The following is a 23,192-nucleotide window of genomic DNA, read 5'->3' as shown; positions in this document are numbered from 1 at the left end:
TAAACGGGTAACACCTGACCCTCTTCCAATGGTTGTGGGAGCAGTGAAATGTGTACTACCCAGGAAGACTGCCTTAAAGTTAATTAAGGCTTGTGAAGTAACCACAAACATACGAAGTTCTGTCTCCAATACGTATGAGAGATTAGACAATAGAGTGGTGAAAATCTGTGTCAATCTATGGCCTGTCCTGGCTTCAGCCAAAGAGCCTGTAGAGGAAAGCAGTGATTCGCTGGATGAAGAGGAACCTGGGACCAGCACAGATACAAGGACCTTCAACACATCAAAGTCTGGTGAGCAGCGTCCGAGAGACCAAGAAAGGAGACCCCACGTTAGACAAGAATTGGACAGGGCTAAAGCAAGCCGTCTAGTGAAGCCTATTTTACTACCACCCATAAGTAAACTATCCCCTACAACACGACTAGCACATTCAGAGTGCATGGGAATGCCAGTGTCACACACATCTCTGCCACAGATATGTGTATCAGACCAAGATGCCTTGGTCAAATCCTCCAAGGGGACAAAAGCCAATGAGAATAAGGCACCATTTCCCATGATCCTATTGCAGAAGACCAGCACTTTGATGGACAGCACCATTATCTCCCAATGTGTAAGGATCAGCTGCATTTTCACCACCTTTCAAGTATTACACAATTACTTAATTGGTAAACAGAGCATCAAACCTTGTCAAAATCCACTATAAATGTACCTTAATTTATTCCACAAATGATCTAAGGGAAATAAAAAAGTAATCCATTGTGTATCAAATACTGAATGAGCAATTACATCCACCATTGAAGCAGTTACATCTAAATCTTCATATTGTCTCTATTCAGAGGTCTGCCCAGGTTCACCTCCCTGAGATCTCAGTGTCCAGTATAGAAGGCCTGCTTCAGAGAGTTGCAGAGCGAGTGGGAAGGAGAGAGAGAAAGAGGGATGAGACATCGGGACTGAACAATCCTGATCATCTTCTCATGGCTGGCGCACTGCGAAACCTGAGAGAGAAGAGGCTCCAGAAAGGGACCACTCTAGTAACAGAGAATGGTATGCAGAACCCTGCCTCCCTCTGCAATAAAACCAAACTGCCTGTCATCCTTAGTATGACCAAAGGCAGCCTTTGAACATGGATGAATCACCATCAACAATAGATAAATTGTACTTGTTAATAAAGTTGTTAGAACAAAATACCCAAGATAGACGTATCCCCATTTAAAGATTTATTACTATATGTTCTGTATACATCTAGTTGTATGTACACATAAATAATCATACACACAATCAAGTATGAATGTTCAAGCATAATATAGTACATCATAAGACCATACATTCAATTGTATGTATAGATATTCTACACATGCCTATCAGTTATTGTATCTCTCCAATACGTCAGACTGCAGTACAGCTCAGTAGTAAACTGCTTTGGATTTACAGCTACATATTTTTTTTTTTCAAGTTCCATACAGTATAACATGAGCCCAATTAAAAACAGATTAAAAAAACTATATAAAAACAACAGTTTACCTAATGAAGGCAGTGTTTGGAGTCTGGTATGCAGTCTGGTAACTGTACATCTCAATGTTGTGCCAGTGCAAATAAACCATGTTTTTAGCATCAAATAATAAACGTGACTGGACATCAGAAAAATATATWTTTTTCTCTCTGTGCAAAACATGAGACCAATGTGAAAAGATATTGATGATTTTGTTGCCCTGAACATCTTCAGTGATAATGTAATAATCATTTTGTGCAGCATTTTTCAGTTAAAGTGCTTTAGGCAAAATGCAAATGCTAAAATATTGAAAGACTAGATGATTGACCCATGAGGAATACCACTATTCCATCATTCATTTTCAAAACATTTAGAAATTGAAATGACAAATAAAAAGTAAATAATAAGCAAAAGACCTGACCAATGAAAGTGCATGTATGTAATTGGAGGTAAATACAATTCGTTTGGATGTATTGGAGCACTACAGTATAGCTGTGATGGAGAATGAACAAGGCACCACACCCAGAAATTAGAGGAGCTATCCGGTAGTACTTTCCCCCCTCTCCTAGAGGGCACAGCGCTCCCGGTCTGTCCATTAAGGGGGCTGTTCCCCAATAACTTTACACACTGCTGTCTTGTGTGCTGCTACCCACTAGGAACAGACTGGTCGGATCCTTATTGCCTGAAGTCTCCCTTGTGCCCTTGGATCCGTTGGCGGACGATTCTTTGCTTGACCTCCGACTACTTAACTCTCTCCTGCTCTCTCCCCTGCTCGACTGGGGCCTCTCCTGTGGCCTGCTTGTCATCGCCATGCCACTGTCCGTGACCCCGTTTGGCTTGGTCTCTCTGGGTCTGCCGTCTGAGGACTTGACAGACTGGGGAGGCTTGGTTGTTTGAGCTGGTTTGGCTGTCTGCCCTGGTTGGGTGGGCTGGGCCGCTCTTCTGGGTTGAGGTGCTGGTGTCCCACCGTTGACTGTCACTTCCCTCAGCAGGTCGTCATCGCTCTGCTCTTTGGCAAAGTTGACAAACACCTGCAGGTTGGGGGAGAGGAGGTAAAGCACATACATTGAAGGGTTAACACGGGCATGGTTTAAGATGAGATGGAAGTAGGTGCTTGGAGGGAGGAAGAAGTGCCCTGTTCAAGTGCCTCACAGTGAATAAGTAGAAAATGAATTCTGAAGTGTTATATAGGTAACTACCAAAATAAAGGAAACACTTGAGTAAATAAGGGATACAAAGTTTATTGAAGGCAGGTGCTTCCACACAGGTGTGGTTCCTRAGTTAATTAAGTAATTAACATCCCATCTACCATGGCAGAGAGGAAGTGAGAGGTTTTAATCTCTCATAAATCTGTCTAAAATACATTTCTATGGGATTATTTTGGACCTAAGCTTGTCACCTGCCATCCCACCTTTGGGACAACGACTCCCATTGTTAGGGAGGAGACATGAGCATCTCTGACCATGGCTGGAAGAAGCGATCTCAATGACTTTGAAAGATGGATCTTAAAGGAGCATAGGGGGTTTAAAGGGTGTGTGTCTCAGTCACCAGATTTGAACCCAATTGAACACTTATGGGAGAGAGTGGTGCCTGAGACAGCTTTTTCCACCACCATCAACAAAACACCAAATTATGTAATTTCTCGTGGAAAGATGGTGTCCCTCCAATAGAGTTCCAGACACTTGTAGAATCTATGCCAAGGAGCATTGAAGCTGTTCAGGCGTCTATGCCAAGGAGCAAGTTCAAGCTGTTCAGGCGTCTATGCCAAGGAGCATTGAAGCTGTTCAGGCATCTTAATAGCCCAATGGGCTATTAAGATGCTTTATGTCAGTGTTTCACTTACTTTGGCAAACAACTGCTAGCCTCTTCAGTGTAATCTGACATTTTATAATCTACTTCTTCCCTCCCTTCTCTCCCCACATTGGAGTCTTTGCTACTGATTCTATGAAGGAAATCCCCCAGCCTCAACCTTTAATCATCCCACGTGACTGACACCTGAATGACCTCTACCTGATCCAGGGTGGTCTGTGACACTGAGTAGTCGGCGATGCCCAGCTCCTCATGGTTGTTGGAAAGCACATCGAAGACCCGCGCCAAGGAGCAGGAGTGGGAGGGCAGCTGGTACTGCAGCACGTTCTGGTGCCTCTCCTTTAGCTCGATGCCCGGGAAGGAGCCCTTGATGTAGGTGTCCACCGGGCACGGATCCTCGGGAGGCTTGGTCCCCAACAGGCGCAGGACGATCGTGTAGCCGTCCCCGAACCTGTGGAAAAGATGACAAAGTGGAAATAGGGAGAGGAGAGGGATTTGAAAGTCTTAAAAGAGTGCCGGTTTAGATACTGTATTAAATGTGTATGGAGATTTGTATTGTGTGTTAAATTGTATAATGGGTTAGGTCTGTATCATAATGATATTGGCGAGTGAAGGCCTATAAAAAGGACAGTATCACTGAGTTTAGGACAATTTGAAGTGTGATCATATCTATACATTGACAGTGATCATGTATGTTACACTAAGATACCTTATAAAGAGAGTCAAATCAGCAGTAAACTTGTACCTGTTCTTAAGGTGCTGAACGGAGCCCAGACACTGGAACCTTCCGTTCACCATGATGGCCATTCGTGTGCAGAGAGCTTCGCATTCCTCCATACTGCTCACACACACATACAGCAAAACACCCCATTATTAGCCAATGTTCATACCGTACAAGTGTTAAGACTTCAATTAAATAGACCAAGTTTGAGGCCTAGGAGGGTGCGCTGTTGGCATGAATAGCACCACTTACCTGTGGGAGGTGAGAACAACGGCCCTTCCCTCCTTGATGACGCTCAGGATGCAGTTCCACAGGAATCTCTTGGCCTTGGGGTCCATGCCAGTGGTGGGCTCATCCTATAAACAACAGGAGTGCAGACGTAACTGTAGGTTAGAGGAGATATGAGAAAAGGAAAGCATCATCTTATTTTAGAAATCCACTCACTCCTTTCTCTCATACCTACCAGGAATATAACAGGAGGAGCTCCGATCAGGGAGATAGCAGTGGAGAGTTTGCGTTTGTTGCCTCCACTGTAGCCTCCGGCCTCTCGCTCTGCGTACTGGGTCAGCCCCAGCTTCTTCACTCCCCATTGAGCCACCTTAGAGGGACACAAGTTACATTTGTCAGGACATTTTCTAAGACAAATGCTATGGGTGAATTGCTACCCTATTCACTTGGTGTGTAGCTAGGTCGTGTGTGTGTGTGTGTTTTTGTGTGTGTGGGTTTTAAGTACCTTGGCCACAGACTCCTCTGGCACCCCTCGGAGCCTAGCGTAGAACTCCAGGTGCTCCCTGCCAGTCAGCAGGTCGCAGATGGCATCAAACTGGGGGCAGTAGCCCATCAGCTGGTGGACCCGCTCCATCTCCGTCAGCACACTACATATCACATAGTACAGGTATAATGTAGGGTTAGTGCGGTAGGAATTATCATTATGGATACAATGAATGTGGGAACAGCATTTCTAGACTCACTTTCACTCCCTCTTATGTCATTGAGAGTAATTTTATTTCTTCCATGATAAATGATTTATATTACTTTCTTTTTCACAGCTACTCAGCATATGAATAATGTCATAAAATAGCAGGAAGGAAAGCGCAAACATATTTGGTATATCTACAGAGTAAATGGTGACCGCTTAATCAAACTGGTCTTACTTACCTGTGATGACTGAGAAATGCTTCTCCATAGGTGATCGCAGTGTCTCCAGTCAGCATGCGAAACGTGGAGGTCTTCCCAGCCCCATTTACCCCCAGCAGGCCAAAGCACTGACAGGGAGAGGCAGAGAAAATTCAACACTCACAGTCACACCTATCTAAAACATGTATAGTGTGCTACTCAATGCCCTCGCTAAGTGCTCTATAGAGTCAACAGTAGATTTGTGGCTGACAGAAACACAGCTCTATTTCTCACCTCTCCACGAGGAATACCCAGACACAGACGATCTACTGCTGGCTTCTTGCCAGCTTTGTACACCTGCATAAACACAGGGTAATCCGTTTAAACCCCTTAGAGATTATATCCCATGCATTTAAACCTAAAATACAGTAGATGACCCAACTTTTTCATCTACAAGTCCAAAGTTGGTTTTACTTGCCTTACTCAGGTCCATCATGGTGAGTATATCGGCTTGGGCTTTCCCACTCTTCACTCTCTCTCTCTCCCTGGCGATGTCCTCGTCCTCCGGGCCAAGAGGCGGCAACTCAGGCTCAGAGCAGGGCCTGGAAGAATAGACTTATGAGTAAGATGACCTGAGAAGTACTGAGCCCATAAAAATGTTATGATTTCACTGATCTGACACTATGGAGAAGAGGTAAAGATTTCACCTATAATGATAGCAATACTATAGTAATGTGTTTATGTCGTTTTCTTCACTAGGTCTTAAAGTGCTTTTGCATTGTGTCGGAGTGCCTCACTCAATACACCTAATCACATTATGATCAGGAATAATTTTGAGCAAAGAATTAGGAAAGATGCATTTGACAAGCACAGTATTTGAAAAGGGATCTATGAATGAGATTACATTTTACCAACTGAAATACCAGCAGCAGAGGTCACAGTACCTACCTGCAGTTGACAAAGAATTTGTACTGTAGCAGTATTGTGAAGAGAAAGAACACAACACCCTCCACAGCCATGGCAAACAAGTTCTTCCCCACAAAGTCCCATTCCAGGGGGTCCAGGGTCTGCTTTGCGCCTGTGGACATGGGTACCCACATGGAAACAATGAATTCACTTCAAACCAGATGATGTCGTTGGCACTGATTTGATGTTGACAATTTAGACGAGTATTATCATTAAGAACTCCTCTTCTCTCAACAGAGAAAGCCACATTTTACTAAACTATATGGAATTGTTTTAAGAAGGTCATACCAAGGATCATTTAGCTATATGATTTAGAATTTTAAGACCCCTTCAGGTATTAAAAAAATATCAATAAAACGTTTTTTTAATGAAAATTGTAATTTGGCCTTAAATTTGCTATTAGCCCATACAAAGTCATTGATTTACAGATTCACTACAATGAACGATAGATACTCCTCCCCAAATATCTAAAGGAAGTTTGTTCTGAAGTGTTGGTTTTATATCTGAGAGATGTTAGTAAGATCAGGAAACATGTTTTTATTTTACCCCTTATTTCTGGCACTATCCCTATATACAGTACCTATCAAAAGGTACCTACTCATACCAGGGATTTTCTTTATTTGTACTATTTTCTACATTGTAGAATAATAGTGAAGACATCAAAACTATGAAATAACACATATGGAATCATGTAGTAACCAAAAAAGTGTTAAACAAATGAAAATATATTTTACATTTGAGATTCTTCAAAGGAGACACCCTTTGCCTTGATGACAGCTTTAGTGTATAGCCCAAAGTGTTCAAACGCTGCAGATTGACTGTACTGACTTCAGACGAGTCCCAAGACGCTTCTTGTAGAGCAAAATGGAGAACACCATCGAGTTTGTGAGAGTCTCATCGTTCCATAGAGGGGTCACAGTAGTTTGTAGGCCAAACCGTTCGGACGCTACAGGCGATTTTGTGAGAATACCGATTTTCGGGATGTCTCATGGTCTGACAAACACTGCTCAAGCCCTGTCACCTTTCACTGCAGATACGGAAGTGCAACATCAGTGGATGCGGTGGATTGAGATGTATCCAATGCAAAAAAAACAAATATCTCTTTTTTATAGGGATTTTTTATTATTATGCTAATTAGATTTCAACGGAGCCGCAAAATCGACTCTATGGGGTTTCAAAGTCACCATTAGTCTCAAGGTAAAATCCCTGAGAGGTTTCCGTCCTCTCCTTTAACTGAGTTAGGAATGACACCTGGGTGACACTGAGTTAGGGACTGGGTGTATTGGTACACCATCCAAAGTGTAATTAATAACTTGACCATGCTCAAAGGGAAATTCAATGTCTGTTTTTGTTTACCCATCTACCAATTTTGGGGCGGCAGGTAGCCTAGTGGTTAGTGTTGGGCCAGTAACCGAAAGTTTGCTGGATCGAATCCCCGAGCTGACAAGGTAAAAATCTGTCGTTCTGTGTTCCTAGGCCTTCATTGTAAATAAGAATTTGTTCTTAACTGACTTGCCTGGTTAAATAAAGTAAAAAAATTGGTGTCCTTTGTGAGTCATTGGAAAACCTCCCTGGTCTTTGTGGTTGAATCTGTTTTTGAAATTCACTGCCCTGAGGGACCTTACAGATAATGTGTGGGGTACAGAGATAAGGTAGTAATTAAAAAATCATGTTAAACACTATTATTGCAAACAGAGTGAGTCCATGAAACTTGTTAAGCACATTTTTACTCCTGAACTTATCTAGGCTTGCCATAACAAAGGGGTAGAATACTTATTGACTCAAGACATTTCAGCTTTTCCTTTTTAATTAACTTGTAATTTAAWWWWWWTTWTATTATGGAGTATTGTGTGTAAGCCAATGACACAAAATCTGAATTTGATCCATTTTAAATTCAGGCTGTAACAACAAAATGTGTATAAAGTCAAGGGGTGTGAATACTTTCTGAAGGCACTGGATATGCCAATCCCTCAGCCAGGAAATATCTGCTCTGCTCCGTTCAGAATCACTAGACGCAGCAGACAAGGCAATCCAATTTCACCTTTGCTACTCTTATTATCCATGGAACCCCTGGCCCAGGCAAATTCATCAATCGAATGAAATAACACCAATTTCCCTCAAATCTACTGATCACTTCTCATTAAAAACAGACAATATTTTATTATATCTAGACCAGGTATTCCCCCAGGGGTACACGCAATGCCATCGGGAATACGCAAGATAAAAATGTGATTCACAATTATTTTATATATATAATATATAAAACCTCACATATATTTCATATTTACATTTTTTAAACGTTGTTTTTCCTTCACATTTTCAAACAGTCCATTTATATTTTTCAACAGGGCTATACATTTGGGTGAGGTTTTTTTCTCACCCGATTAGCCTCGTTTCACTGTCAAAAATAAAATTAAACCATCTAGTGTTCAGCGAAATAACAATGTCAAATACAGGTAGTGTCACGTTCCTGACCTTATTTCCTTTGTTTAGTCTTGTTTAGTTGGTCAGGATGTGAGCTGGGTGGGCATTCTATGTTATGTGTTTCTATGTTTGGTTTAGGGTTGTCAACTAGCCTGATATGGTTCTCAATCAGGGGCAGGTGTTTTACGTTTCCTCTGATTGGGAACCATATTTAGGTAGGCTGTCCTCACTGTTTTTTTGTGGGTGATTGTTCCTGTTCACTGCGTTCTTCGTTGTCTGTATGTTCACATGTTCAGGTTTGTAGCGTCGTTAGTTTCATTTCCGTTTATTGTTTTGTTCGTTTTGTCAAGTGTTCCAATAAATATGGAAACGTACCACGCTGCAATTTGGTCCTCCTCTCTTCCACCTAACGACGAGCGTTACAGGTAGCCTAGTCAAATAATTAACATCCAATCACATTAACCGTTACTCTCTCGCGGGAATTCCACTAACAGTCTGTATGTAGCCAAACGTTGCTGCTGCTCATGTTGGTATCTGTACTGATGGCGCAAAAGCCATGACAGGGAGACATAGTGGAGTGGTAACACGCATGCAAGCAGTTGCTCCTGACGCCACTTGGGTACACTGCAGGATCCACCGAGTGGCTCTTGCTGCCAAGGGAATGCCTGACAGCTTGAAAGACGTTTTGGACACAACAGTGAAAATAGTTAACTTTGTTAAAGCAAGGCCCCTGAACTCTCGTGTATTTTCTGCACTATGCAATGATATGGGCAGTGACCATGTAAAGCTTTTACACATACAGAAGTACGCTGGTTATCAAGGGGCAAAATATTGACACGTGTTTTTGAATTGAGAGAGGAGCTTAAAGTTTTCTTTACTGACCATAAATTTCACTTGTCTGACCGCTTGCATGATGACGAGTTTCTCACATGACTGGCCTATCTGGGTGATGTTTTTTCTCGCCTGAATGATCTGAATCTAGGATTACAGGGACTCTCCACAATTATATTCAATGTCGGGTCAAAATTGAGGCTATGATTAAGATGTTGGAGCTTTTCTCTGTCTGTATTAACAAGGACAACACACAGGTATTTTTTTGTGTGCAAATGAACTCAAGCTTACGGACAATGTCAAATGTGATATAGCGAAGCACCTGAGTGAGTTGGGTGCGCAATTACGCAGGTACTTTCCCGAAACAGATGACAAACAACTGAATTCGTTATCCCTTTCATGCCCTGCCTCCAGTCCACTTACCGATATCTGAACAAGAGAGCCTCATCGAAATTGCAACAAGCGGTTCTGTGAAAATTGAATTTAATCAGAAGCCACTTCAAAATTTCTGGATTGGGCTGCGCTCAAAGTATCCTGGCTTTGCAAATTGCGCTGTTAAGACACTGATGCCCTTTGTAACCACGTACCTATGTGAGAGTGGATTCTCGGCCCTCACTAGCATGACAACTAAATACAGGCACAGGATTGTGTGTGGAAAATAATTTAAGACTGAGACTCTCTCCAATACAACCCAACATTTCAGAGTTATGTGCATCCTTTCAAGCACACCCTTCTCATTAACCCGTGGGGAGTTATTCACAATTCTTGATGAACAAATAAGGTTTTATAGGTAAGATGGTTAAATAAAGAGCAAAAGGATTGATTATTATATTATTATTTGTGCCCTGGTCCTATAAGAGCTCTTTGTCACATCCCACGAGCCGGGTTGTGACAAAAACCTCACACTCATTCTTATGTTTAATAAATGTATCGTATAGTGTGTGTGTGGCAGGCTTACAATGATGGCAAAAAACAACATTTGAGAGTGCGCTGACCCTGGTGCTAGGGTACGCAGCTAGAGGTTGAATGCTTTAAGGGGTACAGGACTATAAAAAGTTTGGGAACCACTGATCTAGACAATGTATCTCAATCACTCCCAAACACATTGAAGATTACAGATTATTTTATAACTTGAAAAAAGCTGAATTTAACTAAATCAGCCATACTGAATCTCAAGACCCCGATGGAGGACTCCATCTCTAATTATGAAATCCCAATTGTTTCCCATTTAAAATATTTAGGAGTATATATAAATAAAAATAGAAAAACCCTTGAATGAGTAGTTGTGTCCGAACTTTTGACTGGTAATGTATTTCCTTCTTCAGATAAAACCATTGCCAAAAACTTTAACAGAACGCTCAATTCAATTCAACTTCAGTAGATAGAATAATATTCCAGTTGCTTTAACCGGCAGAATATCTATTGTCAAAATGAATATATTGCCACGGCTGAATTTCTGTTGTTCAATGCTTCCCATGGCTCCCCCTTCTAGCTATTTGGATCAAATTCATAGTGCGGTCTCAACATTTATAGTGCCTTCAGAAAGTATTCAGCCACCTTGACTTTTTCCACATTTTGTTAAGTTACAGCCTTATTCTAAAATAAAAAAAATCCTCATCAAACTACACACAATACCCCATAATGACAAAACAAAACAGGTTTTTAGTACAGGTTTTTATACTTGGGGGAGTTTCTCAGATTCTTCTCTGCAGATCCTCAAGCTCTGTCAGGTTGGATGGGGAGCGTTGCTGCACAGCTATTTTCAGGTCTCTCCAAGAGATGTTAGATCGGGTTCAAGTCCGGGCTCTGGCTGGGCCATTCAAGGACTTCTCCCGAAGCCACTCCTGCGTTGTCTTGGCTGTGTGCTTAGGGTCGTTGTCCTGTTGGAAGGTGAACCTTTGCCCCAGTCTGAGTTCCTGAGCAGGTTTTCATCAAGGATTTCTCTGTACTTTGCCTCGATCCTGACTAGTCTCCCAGTCCCTGTCGCTGAAAAACATCCCCATAGCATGATGCTGCCACCACCATGCTTCACTGTAATGATGGTGCCAGGTTTCCTCCAGACTTGACATTTGGCATTCTGGGCAAAGAGTTCAATCTTGGTTTCATCAGACCAGAGAATCTTCTTCTTTAGGTGCCTTTTGGCAAACTCCAAGCGGGCGTGCATGTGCCTTTTACTGAGGAGTGGCTTCCGTCTGGCCACTCTACCATAAAGACCTGATTGGTGGAGTGCTGCAGAGATGGTTGTCATTCTGGAAGGTTCTACCATCTCCACAGAGGAACTCTAGAGCTCTGTCAGAGTGACCATCAGGTTTTTGATCACCTCCCTAACCAAGGCCCTTCTCCCCCGATTGCTCAGTTTGGCCAGGTGACTAGCTCCAAGAAGAGTCTTGGTGGTTCCAAACTTCTTCCATTTAAGAATGATGGAGGCCACTGTGTTCTTGGGGACATTCAATGCTGCAGACATTTTTTGGTAGACTTCCCCAGATCTGTGCCTCGACAGAATGCTGTCTCGGAGCGCTACAGACAATTCCTTCGATCTCATGGCTTCGTTTTTGCTCTGACATGTACTGTCAACTGTGGTACCTTATATAGACATGTGTGTGCCTTTACAAATCATGTCCGATCAATTGAATTTACCACAGGTGGACTCCAATCAAGTTGTTGAAACATCTCAAGGATGATCAATGGAAAAAGGATGCACCTGAGCTTAAGTTTGAGACTCATAGCAAAGGGTCTGAATACTTTTGTAAATAAGGCATTGTTTTTTATTTGTAATAAATTTGCAAACATTTCTAAAACCTGTTTTCGCTTTGTCATTATGGGGTATTTTTTTATTTAATCAATTTTAGAATAAGGATGTGCCGTGCTGCTGGCCTCAGGACTACCTGGCCTGATGACTCCTTGCTGTCCCCAGTCCACCTGGCCGTGCTGCTGCTCCAGTTTCAACTGTTCTGCCTGCGGCTATGGAACCCTGACCTGTTCACTGGACGTGCTACCTGTCTCAGACCTGCTGTTTTCGAGCGGTAGAGATACTCTGAATTATTGGCTATGAAAAGCCAACTGACATTCACTCCTGAGGTGCTGATCTGTTGCACCCTCGACAACCACTGTGATTATTATTATTTCACCCTGCTGGTCATCTATGAACATCTTGGCCATATTCTGTTATAATCTCCACCCGGCACAGCCAGAAGAGGACTGGCCACCCCTCATAGCCTGGTTCCTCTCTAGGTTTCTCCCTAGGTTCTGGCCTTTCTAAGGAGTTTTTCCTAGGCACCGTGCTTCTACACCTGCATTGCTTGCTGTTTGGGGTTTTAGGCTGGGTTTCTGTACAGCACTTTGTGACATCAGCTGATGAATTTGATTGATACCGTATCAAAATGTGGAAAAAGTCAAGGGGTCTGAATACTTTCCGAAGGCACTGTATATGGCAAGTTAAACAATCTTGGAAAAAGGGAAGGACGTAGGAGGACTATCCGTACCAAACTKTAAATGGTATTTCCAGCTATGATGGCCTATGGAGTCCCTTGGAAAACCCAACTACCGAACCATCCAATGATGTGATTTATAAATAAATTATCCTGAAAGAACTGATCTCTATAATATATAAACAACTTTTGGAACGCTCATATTATGAGATAGCCATTAAAAAAGTATGGTCCACAGATCTAATTGAATCTGAACAACCCTGTAACTGGAACAGAATATGGAAAAATATTTCCTTGGCATCCCTTAATCCGAACCACCAATTTATACATTTTAAGTTTGTTCACAGACTATTTAACACCAAGGAAACATTTTACGATGAAATGGAGAATGCGGACTGTTTTTTTTGTACCTGTAAGCCCTCCCTCTGGGAAAAAAATACTAAACTAAATAAAAAGTTGGTCACAATAAAAAAAAATATTATTATACCCAGTCTCTGGAAAGCGTCCGACATAGCCTGGTTCTTAGCCATGTCGATGAGGCCTCGACCCAGACAGAAGTGGGGGAAGATCAGGAAGACTTTCTTTAGGATCTTGTTGATATCGTTCAAGTGCTGAAAAGCAGACAGACGAGTTCATGTCTGAATACCATAGTAAAATAACATTCAAATCTGATTTGTTAATCTGCAGCCATGTTTGCTTCCAGTAACAGTGGCAAACATTTTGCAATTGTAGTGGTGCAAGCAAGTTGAAAAAACAACAACATTTAAAGTAGTACACTGTTGTACCATGTAACCAGACAGCCTCAGCTGACCGAGTGTTGGTTGTAAATCTAAATATCAGCAGAGCCCTGAGACTAATCAGTAGCCCTGATATAATATCATAGTCAAGTGCATGACCCACCTGATCTACGAACAGCTCCAAGACAAAGGTGGCTATGCTGCCGTTGATGCCGATGAAGAGGTTGATTGAGGTGAGGACAACATAAGCAGTGCTGGGGACACTGAACAGGAAGGAGGCTGGATACATGAGAGGAGTGATAGACCAGCTGAAATGGAGGATAGATAAATTCTAATCAGTAAGAAGGAATTTGTTGCGTAATGCACCATGAACTTTGCTAAGAACAACTCTATGTAACATTCTTTAAAGGAGACCTCAGCTATTGAAATAAAATAAACATTGATATGACCACTCAAGCAAACATACTGTCGTAGTGATGTTTGAAAAGATAATTCAGAATTTTTATAATTGTTTATTACTGAATGTAATAAAGTGCACATACAACATCATTAGTTATGAGTGCAATGATAACAAAGCCACCAGTGTCCATGGCCCTTACCCATAAAGCAAGAGCAACAGGACCAGAGCAGGGAGGTTGGTTTCAGACACATAGGACTGCTGCTGGAAGCAAATGAAGATCAGGACCACCATAGTGGCCGGGACTGTATAGTTCAGCTGGGAGAAAGTAGAAGGCCAGTTAAGTACAATTCAATAGAGATGAGACTTATCCCCTGGGTCCAGTTTTTCAAAAGTTATCTATCAGGGATTTCACCTATCGGATATGGTTAAATGCATAGAAATATAATAAATAGAACAAAGGCAAGTCAATGATTCGGCCATTCTATTTCTATGCATTTAATTTGATCCGATAGGCGAAATCCAGATCGATAACTTTAAAAAAATTGTGCCCTGCAGTTACAGTACATGCCACTGATTGATAGAGAGACACAAGGATTGAAAGGAGACGTTTTACTGTCAACATTATCAGGCTTCTGAAACATAGACAATACATGCCTACTTTCATTCCCCTTGTCTCTTTTTCATCAGTTATATTATTCATAAATGATTTATCTTGCATGTATTGTTTTCTATTGTTAGGTATTACTGCACTGTTGGAGCTAGAAACACAAGCATTTCGCTACACCTGCGATAACATCTGCAAAATGTGTACACAACCAATAAAATTGTATTTGATATGATTTGATATAAAGTTGATATTTGAGCCAAAACTCAAGGTAACTAGTGAATAAGGCTCTGGAGTGTACCTTTAATATTAGTGCTAACAAAACAGGTATCAGTTAAGCCTATCAGGATGGTGGGAGACTAACCATGTCCCAGGTGAAGTTAGCCAGCCAGTAGAGAATGGGCCGGACTCCGCTGACAAACTGAAGGTGCTTGGCTTTGCTGACCCTCTCCTCGATGAGAAACAGCACAAAGCTGGCCGGCACAAAGGACATGGAGAAGATCACACAGATGGACACCAGAACATCTACTGAGGTGGTCATCCTGAAAACAGAGAGGCAATGAGTATGGTAAGCACAATTTATTCTGTATTTTGATGGCAGAAATGATTAGTCACTTTTAAGGCCAGTGGGGTATCATGTTTTCCTACCTATCACATTTTCATACTAAGAGTACTCAACCTGCTCTGTACAGTACAATTATTGTCTAATAGTGCTTACAACAAGCAATTCCAAAAAGAGGGATTTGATTCGCTCCGACACACTAAGCTTAGGCTTAATCAACAATGGGACTTATTGGTGTGAATTGAATAGGAAACTAGAGAGACAGAGAGCTTACATGGCAATTTCAGTGAGCTGTTCCTTGGTGAGGTTGAGAGGGTGGTTATAGACGGTTATGCCATACTTCATTCGCTCTGGCCCTGGGGGCAGGCTGGCACGGAGCAGGCCATTGTTCATGACATTGACAAACGATGCCATGGCGTGCCAACCCTTGTTGTTATACCACACCTAGCAGGGGTGAGGTAGAGCTTAGGTAACGGTGAAACAAAACACAGATGCACATGCATACACACACCCACAGTTGCTCACACACACTCATCCTTTGACCTCTCACCTTAACATTGTTCTGACTATTCAGTCCACCCAGAAACTCTGGTAGGCGACCCAGGAGCTGATCCAATGAGCTATTCTGTGAGAAAGAAAGAACCAGACATTAAATAGAGACAACAAAGAAACTAAGAGGAAACTTGACGTTGAGGGTGTAAAAGATTTCAACTCCTACCTGTGCCACTTTGTAACGTGATCGTATAGACATGACTGAGTCCTCCATTTGGTAGGCCTGTGGGACAGCCTGAGTACCTCTGCCCCCCAGAGAGAAGCCCCCATATCTATAACAGAAACAGACATCACATTTACATCAGAGTAGATGGACTGTAATGTATTAGTAATCTCTCTTGGACAGCATCTGACCAAATTATGCAAGATTTTAGTTCTGGGTTAACCGAGATTAGGGCTGTAGATAAGTGATGTCTATGATTTTACATGGTGAGTAAGTATCCCACTCCACTTACCTGAATTCATTGATCCACTTCTTAGTGGCTGAAGTTAGGCTGAAACCGTAAGATTGTAAGAATAAATTAATTTGTAAGGTGGAAAAAAACAGATTTAATCACAGTAATACTTTCCAACAAAGAAAACAATCAAGTGAGAGGTATAAGAGACCTTTTCTTCATTATCTGAGGGTAAGTCTTGACCAGGTAGTCCGAGATATTGCGGCCGGTCATATTCTGCAGGATATCCCCTGTCAATCTCTGGACCTGTGGAACATAGAAACAAGTTCCAGTACACACAACAGTATGTGGACATTTAGGTATTGGATATTTATTTAGGCAGGTAGCTAAGTCATTGAGAACAAATTCTCATATTTTAATGAAAGTCTGTCATAGGAGATTAGTTACAGTACCATTATTTATGCAATGTTTAACCACTGAGAACAAAGTAACAGTATATATAATGCAATGTTTAACTATAAGAAGAATAAAGTAAAAGTGTTTATTATGAGGTATTGACCTGTGGAGGGGGGATGCCTCCGGCTCCTTCGGGGCATTCTGGTAGCATCCTGCGGACCTCCTCAGAGCTGCACTCACAGTCAGGAGATGGCTTGTCTGCAGTCCAGTTGCCCCTGTTGAAGAGCTGCCAGGTGGAGTAGAGAATCTGGGGCCTCATGAACATGCCTTCCTCCTCCTGCAAACACTGAGGATCCCTGCAGGGGACACATCCTAGCGTGAACATGCAAAATACGCCACGACACCCAATCGAGGAAACATAGGCCCAACTTAAATCTCTTATGTTCATGCTAATATGCACTGTCCCTCTAGCAGTGTCCTTGGGAAAAGTCAATAGCACTAAGTCACAAGTCATGTGGGGAACCTGGTGAATGACAGGTCCATAATAGAATGAACCCTCTTTCTCATAAAAACACACCTTTACGTGCAAACGAACTGAGAAAACATTGAGACAACAGAAAAAACCTAGTTGGTAATGCCGATAATGAAGATAGTGGTTTACACTTTAAAATAACACATAAGTGTCTGCTTTCCTTTGTGGTTGCAACTGGACTAGCCAGGTAACACAGTGTTGTGTTTCTACAGTACGTGTTGCTTTAGTAGAGGAGAGAACCGAGGAGAAGGCCTTACGTGCTGTTTTCCATGCACTTGGTTCCAAATCCAGGCCGGTCCAGAAGGGCATCCAGCAGATTCTGAATGGCAGGATCCCCAGGGGCATCGTTGCTGGAAAGAGGACACCACACAGATAAGGTTCAATACAAACAAAGGAAAAAAGGAAGACAAAGCAGAATCTGGCAACATGGGAACAACTGACTCCTTGAAGCTCCAGTCCAAACATTTATTAGAATGTTAATCTGATAATTGCCATTCAAGACTACAGATGTAGGATCTTAATCTGATCACCCTGTTGGAGGAGAACTAAAACTTGTAGTATATTTGAGGTTTAAAAATGCTTCTGTAGTTTGTCATTTTTGGACTTGATTTTCCCTTACGAAAAATGTATTAACCCCTACAAAAATGTCCATTAATTATAATCCACATAATAATCCACATTTCCTGTTGCTGCAGGATTATTTTCCTGCTGTAGAAAACTGGCTCATATTAAGATCCTACATTTGTACTTGAAATCAATAGATGTAGGTCTTTACCTGAAGAAGGTGTACTGTTCCCCGTACATCCAGGGCTGTAGCTGGAGCGAGGGGTACTTTCCGAACGGAGGGACGATGAGGCTGAAAAGGAGAGCGATCAACACAAACACAGCAGGCAGCACRATCTGAAACACAAGGACATGGTGTCACAATAGCCTGTCATTGGTCTCTCTTCATTGCATCACATGCTTGTATTTTAGTTCATATCAGACCTTTTATTTGATAAGGTCAACTGATTGAGAATAAAGTCAAGTTTATGAGTCTGCACCTGAGCGAAAAAGCCCCTGCGACTGCGGAGGGCATACAGCCACCTCTTGATGAAGAGCGCACGCAACTGCTGCCACGTCAAACCCCAACCGGTCAGAGGGACACCGCCATGGCCATCCCCACTCAGCAGGTCTGTCTCCTGGGGCTCTGAGTGCAGGAAAGGCCCAAGCATGGTGGAGAGAAAGAAACACATTGTTCATTGAGCCAAACGACTCTTATTCCAACTGCTGCAGTTAGTGTTAGGGTTAGAGAGCTGAGCTTCTGAAAAAAGGAAGTTAAAGGCCCACTACTGTAGGTACCTTGCTTGCGAAGCCGTTTTCTTCCTGGCAGCAGTGCAAAGAAAGAGTCAGAAAGGAGGACAGACCATGTTAAATAACAACACAGGAAGACTGTGTTTCTAGGCGTGTTTCTATGTGTGTGTGTGTGTGTGATTATGTTTCCCCTTGTGTTTACCTGGATCCTCAGATGGCTCTCCAGACAAGCCCTGTCCTTGACCCTGCCCATGGGGTGTGTCGGCTTGTCCTGGGCTGTCCTCTGGGTCCACGTCCACCCCTGTCTCCTCAGCCACTCTCAGAAAGATCTACAGGAACAGATGACATTTTAAAACATCTTCTGCCTTGTGTGTTGGAATCAAGTAGATAAATGTCATGTATCAATTAAGCAATAAGGCCCGAGGGGGTGTGGTATATGGCCAATATACTACGGCTAAGGGCTGTTCTTATGAACGACGCAACGTTTTTTGGCCATATACCACAAACCCAGAGGTGCCTTATTGCTATTATAAACTGGTGACCAATGTAATTAGAGCAGTAAAAATAAATGTTTTGTCATACCCGTGGTATACAGTCTGATACACCACGGCTGTCAACCAATCATCATTCAGGGCTCACAGTTTATAATAACTAATAGAGAACTCAGAACTCTAACACAAAAATGCAAAACTCTGGGGAGAGAAAGGATCTGCTTGGAGCCAACCTATTGACTTATCAAACGGGATCTTTTCTGGTAATCGTGGTAAGCTGGCAGCCTAAGCACATTACCGTGACAGTAACTCCACAAATATACTATTCCGGGTAAACCCTGCTTAATCTAGTTAAAGCTGAGTTTTAACTGTCCACAAGAGGTTCAATGGATGGCTTGTAAATACAGGTCAGTTTAGTGCAGTCATGACTATATTTAGGATGAGCTTCATGTAACTTTGGCCTGTTACACGCTAGTGTCTACGTAATATAGTGCTTAGAACAACTTCTGACGCAAAGCCTCTTTAAGTCCTAAATGTGTGTGAGAGAGACTGTGTGTATGCCAATGTGTTTGTTATGTGTGTGCTAATGCCTGTGTGTGTGTGTGTGTGTGTGTATGTGAGAGAGAGAGGTGTAAGCCCATTACGAGCAAGAATGCTGACCTCATGGCCAGCATGGGCTCCGGTCCAGCCCCCCCCCCCCCAGCTGTGCCTTTGTAGTGGTGTGTGTGGTGTGTGTGTGGTGTGTGTGTGTGTGTGTGTGGTGTGTGTGTGTGTGTGTGTGTGTGTGTGTGTGTGTGTGTGTGTGTTGTGTTGTGTGGTTGTGTGATACAGTGCATTCGGAAAGTATTGACTTTTTAATTCCGTTACAGCCTTATTCTAAAATGGATTAAATAATATTTTTCACACAATACATTTTTGCAAATGTATTCAAATTAAAAACAGAAATACCTTATTTACATAAGTATACAGACCCTTCACTATGAGACTCGAAATTGAGCTCAGGTGCATCCTGTTTCAATTGATCATCCTTGAGATGTTTCTACAACTTGATTGGAGTCCACCTGTAGTAAAATCAATTGATTGGATTTGGAAAGACCTACATACCTGTCTATATAAGGTCCCACAGTTGACAGTACATGTCAGAGCAAAAACAAGCCATGAGGTCGAAGGAATTGTCAATAGAGCTCCAAGACAGGATTGTGTCGAGGCACAGATCTGGGAAAGGTGCCAAAAAAAGTCTGCAGCATTGAAGGTCCCCAAGAACACAGTGACCTCCATCATTCTTAAATGGAAGAAGTTTTGAACCACCAAGACTCTTCCTAGAGCTAGCCACCCGGCCAATTTTGAGCAAACGGGGGAGGAGGGCCTTGGTCAGGGAGGTGACCAAGAACACAATGGACACTCTGACAAGAGCTCTAGAGTTCTTCTGTGGAGATGGGAGAACCTTCCAGAAGGACAACCATCTCTGCAGTATGCCACCAATCAGGTCTTTATGGTAGAATGGCATACGGAAGCTACTCCTCAGTAAAAGGCACAAGATTGAACTCTTTGGCCTGAACGAATGGCGTTGGCAGCATCATGCTGTGGTGATGTTTTTCAGCGGCAGGGACTGGGAGACTAGTCAGGATCGACTTGATGAAAACCTGTTCCAGAGCGCTCAGGACCTCAGACTGGGGCGAATGTTCACCTTCCAACAGGACAAGGACCCTAAGCACACAGCCAAGACAACGCAGGAAAGGCTTCGGGACAAGTCTCTGAATGTCCTTGAGTGGCCCAGCCAGAGCTCGGACTTGAACCTGATCTAACATCTCTGGAGAGACCTGAAAATAGCAGTGCAGCAACGCTCCCCATCCAACCTGACAGAGCTTGAGAGGATCTACAGAAAAGAATTAGAGAAACTCCCCAAATATAGGTGTGCCAAACTTGTAGCATCATACCCAAGAAGACTCAAGGCTGTAATAACTGCCAAAGGTGCTTCCACAAAGCACTGAGTAAAGGGTCTGAATACTTATGTAAATGTGATATTTCAGTTATTTTTAAAGATTTCTATGCTTTGTCATTATGGGGTATTGTGTGTAGATTGATAAGGGAAAAAAACAATTTAATCAATTTTAGAGTAAGGCTGTAATGTAACAAAATGTGGAAAAAGTCAAGGGGTCTGAATACTTTCCGAATGCACTGTATATGTGTATGTGTGTCTCCTTTTCCTCACCTCCTCCAGGGTGGTGTCAGACAGGCCGTAGCTGGTGATGCCCAGATCAGCCTGCCTCCTGTCAAGCTCTGTGAGGAAGATGGCCAGACTGCTGTCCTCTGCCGACTTCTGGGGCAGGTTGATGACCGCCTCACGCCCCACGTCCTCCACCAGCCGCGCCCCGGGGATGTGACGCTGTGCCAGGGTCAACAGGGCAGCCAGGTCTGCAGGGGAGAGGGAGCGGGAGGGAGAAAGAATAACTATCAGAGGAGGTTTGAAACTTCACTGTCCAGAAACATGCCCTAACCCCACACTAGATACTTGTGTAGACCGATCTGATCCCCTCAGATCAGTCTGTAGGGGGGGTAGAGGCTCGCCATTGGGTTAGCTATGGACGAACAGAACAGCCAAGCAAATGGTTGTTTTTTCAGGTGTCTACAATAATGGCGAGCTGTCAACACACAGCTAGCAGGATGTCACTAAGTGACTTTGGGTTGGAGACCCTACCTGAGCCGCTAACATCACTGCCCAGACCTGTGTCGTCACTCATGGAGGAGTCGCTGTCCTGAAATACAGAGGGAGAGCCAATCAGCAAAGGGGTCATAGTTGAGTGATAAAAGTAATAACCTTTAGAATCCCACAGTATACATAGCCCTATTGCGATAGTCTACAATAACCTCCTCATCTCCTCTCTGAAGTAAATGAGACAAGGAGAGACACTTTTGACTATTAAGATGCACTGGTAAAATGGTCTTCAGGGCCCATATTCACAAAGTGTCTCAGCGTTAGAGTGCTGATGTAGAATTAGTTTGGTCTTTTAGATCTTAATTATGAGGACAGGGGGACCTGTTCCTAGATCAGAAATCCTATTCTGAGACGCTTTGTGAATAAGCACAATGTATTCCTGAGAAAATTTCATTTGCAGGGGTATACACAATCTCTCACTCACCTTTGTGGCAGGGGGCAGTTTGGTAGCGCTGGCACTACTGGGGGTTCGAGTATCCAGTCCCTCCTTCTTGACGACGGTGAGGTAGTAGCCCATCCCCAGCTTGGCCTTGAGGAAGAGGGGGGAGCCGCAGCAGCACAGCTTCCCCTGGGAGATGATGGCTATGCGGTCTCCGAGAAGGTCAGCCTCATCCATGTAGTGGGTGGAGAGGATGATGGTGCAATCTGATGGAGAGAGAAGGAAAAGGAGAAAAAGAGAGTGAAAAGATCTAGTAGATTAAATAGTATTCAATTTAATTATATTTCACCTGAATTGACATGAAATGATAAACTCCGCCACCAAGTTAGACCAGGGATTTCTGGAAATCCTGGGAATTTTGGCAAAGTTCACAGAAAATGTTGCAACCCTTGACACAGTTCAGGGCTAACCTTTGCGGTACTTGAGCAGCAGGTCCCAAATGCCTCGACGGGAGTATGGGTCCACCCCAGCTGTGGGCTCATCCAGGACCACCACCTTCGAACCCCCCACAAATGCTATGGCCACCGACAGCTTCCTCTGCATACCACCTGAGAGTAGAGGCAGAGACAGGGGGCGAGCGAGAAAGACAGACACAGAGAGACAGAGAGTATGGTATTATATATGTAGTGGCTGTTGAAGGATATATTATATTGTAAAGTATACAGCTGAAGGCCATATTTGTAATGGATGTTGAGTAGTAGAGGGAGGGAGCCATACCAGACAGGTTCCTGGTCTGTTCGTGGCGTTTGTGCAGCAGGCCCACATCCTCCAGGAGAGTGTCCAACTCCTTCCTCACCTCATCGCCTGATAGGCCCTTCAGACGACCATAGAACCACACATGCTCCTCTACGGTCAGACTATACAAGAATAACAAGGTTAAAGTCAGAGGGCTGATTAAGTAACATCAAACTCTTTTACATGTACAGTGGGTAAATGTTTTAAGATGGAGCCTGAGGGGCAAGAGATTAAGTGAATGGGGCCTTTCGTTATCTTGATTCCCTCTAGTGATTATTCATCTTTGTCATTGTTATATCAGTTATATAAAGGTGCAATATGCAGAAATTGCCTGATTTCCAAATATCTGATTTCCTGATTTCTAAAATTCGAATAGTCCGCCCTAATTTCAATTTATGTGACAAAACAATAATAACTGGACCATCTAAACCGCTGTGAAATATATTTTCAATATCCCAAAATATTGTATTTTCAGCTGGTGTACAAAACTAAACGCAAAAGACGCAAAAACGAAACTTAAGAACGGGAAGCATAGAAATAGCACACATAGAACAGATCT

At 42.9% G+C, this 23,192-nt stretch overlaps 1 protein-coding gene across 1 annotated transcript in view; it reads right to left on the bottom strand.

Annotated features, from left to right (window-relative positions):
* Positions 1-1,201: 1,201 nt before the first annotated feature.
* The window catches only part of abca7 (ATP-binding cassette, sub-family A (ABC1), member 7), a 42,706-nt gene continuing 20,715 nt past the window's right edge, over positions 1,202-23,192 (bottom strand). The window contains exons 21-50 of the mRNA XM_070435092.1: positions 22,616-22,755; positions 22,309-22,446; positions 21,884-22,104; positions 21,442-21,499; positions 20,956-21,158; positions 18,455-18,581; positions 18,301-18,324; positions 18,003-18,148; positions 17,735-17,859; positions 17,217-17,309; positions 16,591-16,783; positions 16,243-16,337; positions 16,092-16,130; positions 15,803-15,908; positions 15,635-15,709; positions 15,359-15,528; positions 14,887-15,064; positions 14,118-14,233; positions 13,682-13,826; positions 13,269-13,392; positions 6,081-6,210; positions 5,611-5,734; positions 5,427-5,489; positions 5,175-5,281; positions 4,750-4,891; positions 4,480-4,614; positions 4,269-4,372; positions 4,041-4,133; positions 3,497-3,746; positions 1,202-2,517 (exon numbers count right to left, since the gene is read on the bottom strand). Coding sequence (XP_070291193.1) covers positions 2,107-2,517; positions 3,497-3,746; positions 4,041-4,133; positions 4,269-4,372; positions 4,480-4,614; positions 4,750-4,891; positions 5,175-5,281; positions 5,427-5,489; positions 5,611-5,734; positions 6,081-6,210; positions 13,269-13,392; positions 13,682-13,826; positions 14,118-14,233; positions 14,887-15,064; positions 15,359-15,528; positions 15,635-15,709; positions 15,803-15,908; positions 16,092-16,130; positions 16,243-16,337; positions 16,591-16,783; positions 17,217-17,309; positions 17,735-17,859; positions 18,003-18,148; positions 18,301-18,324; positions 18,455-18,581; positions 20,956-21,158; positions 21,442-21,499; positions 21,884-22,104; positions 22,309-22,446; positions 22,616-22,755 — 4,075 coding nt within the window. The 3' untranslated portion in view covers positions 1,202-2,106. The remainder of the gene's footprint in view (positions 2,518-3,496; positions 3,747-4,040; positions 4,134-4,268; positions 4,373-4,479; positions 4,615-4,749; positions 4,892-5,174; positions 5,282-5,426; positions 5,490-5,610; positions 5,735-6,080; positions 6,211-13,268; positions 13,393-13,681; positions 13,827-14,117; positions 14,234-14,886; positions 15,065-15,358; positions 15,529-15,634; positions 15,710-15,802; positions 15,909-16,091; positions 16,131-16,242; positions 16,338-16,590; positions 16,784-17,216; positions 17,310-17,734; positions 17,860-18,002; positions 18,149-18,300; positions 18,325-18,454; positions 18,582-20,955; positions 21,159-21,441; positions 21,500-21,883; positions 22,105-22,308; positions 22,447-22,615; positions 22,756-23,192) is intronic.

Source organism: Salvelinus sp. IW2-2015, linkage group LG26, assembly GCF_002910315.2.
Source record: "Salvelinus sp. IW2-2015 linkage group LG26, ASM291031v2, whole genome shotgun sequence".
Lineage (NCBI taxonomy): Eukaryota > Metazoa > Chordata > Actinopteri > Salmoniformes > Salmonidae > Salvelinus > Salvelinus sp. IW2-2015.
The sequence above is the reverse complement of the archived record's forward strand: the minus strand, read 5'-3'. Positions and strand labels throughout refer to the sequence as shown.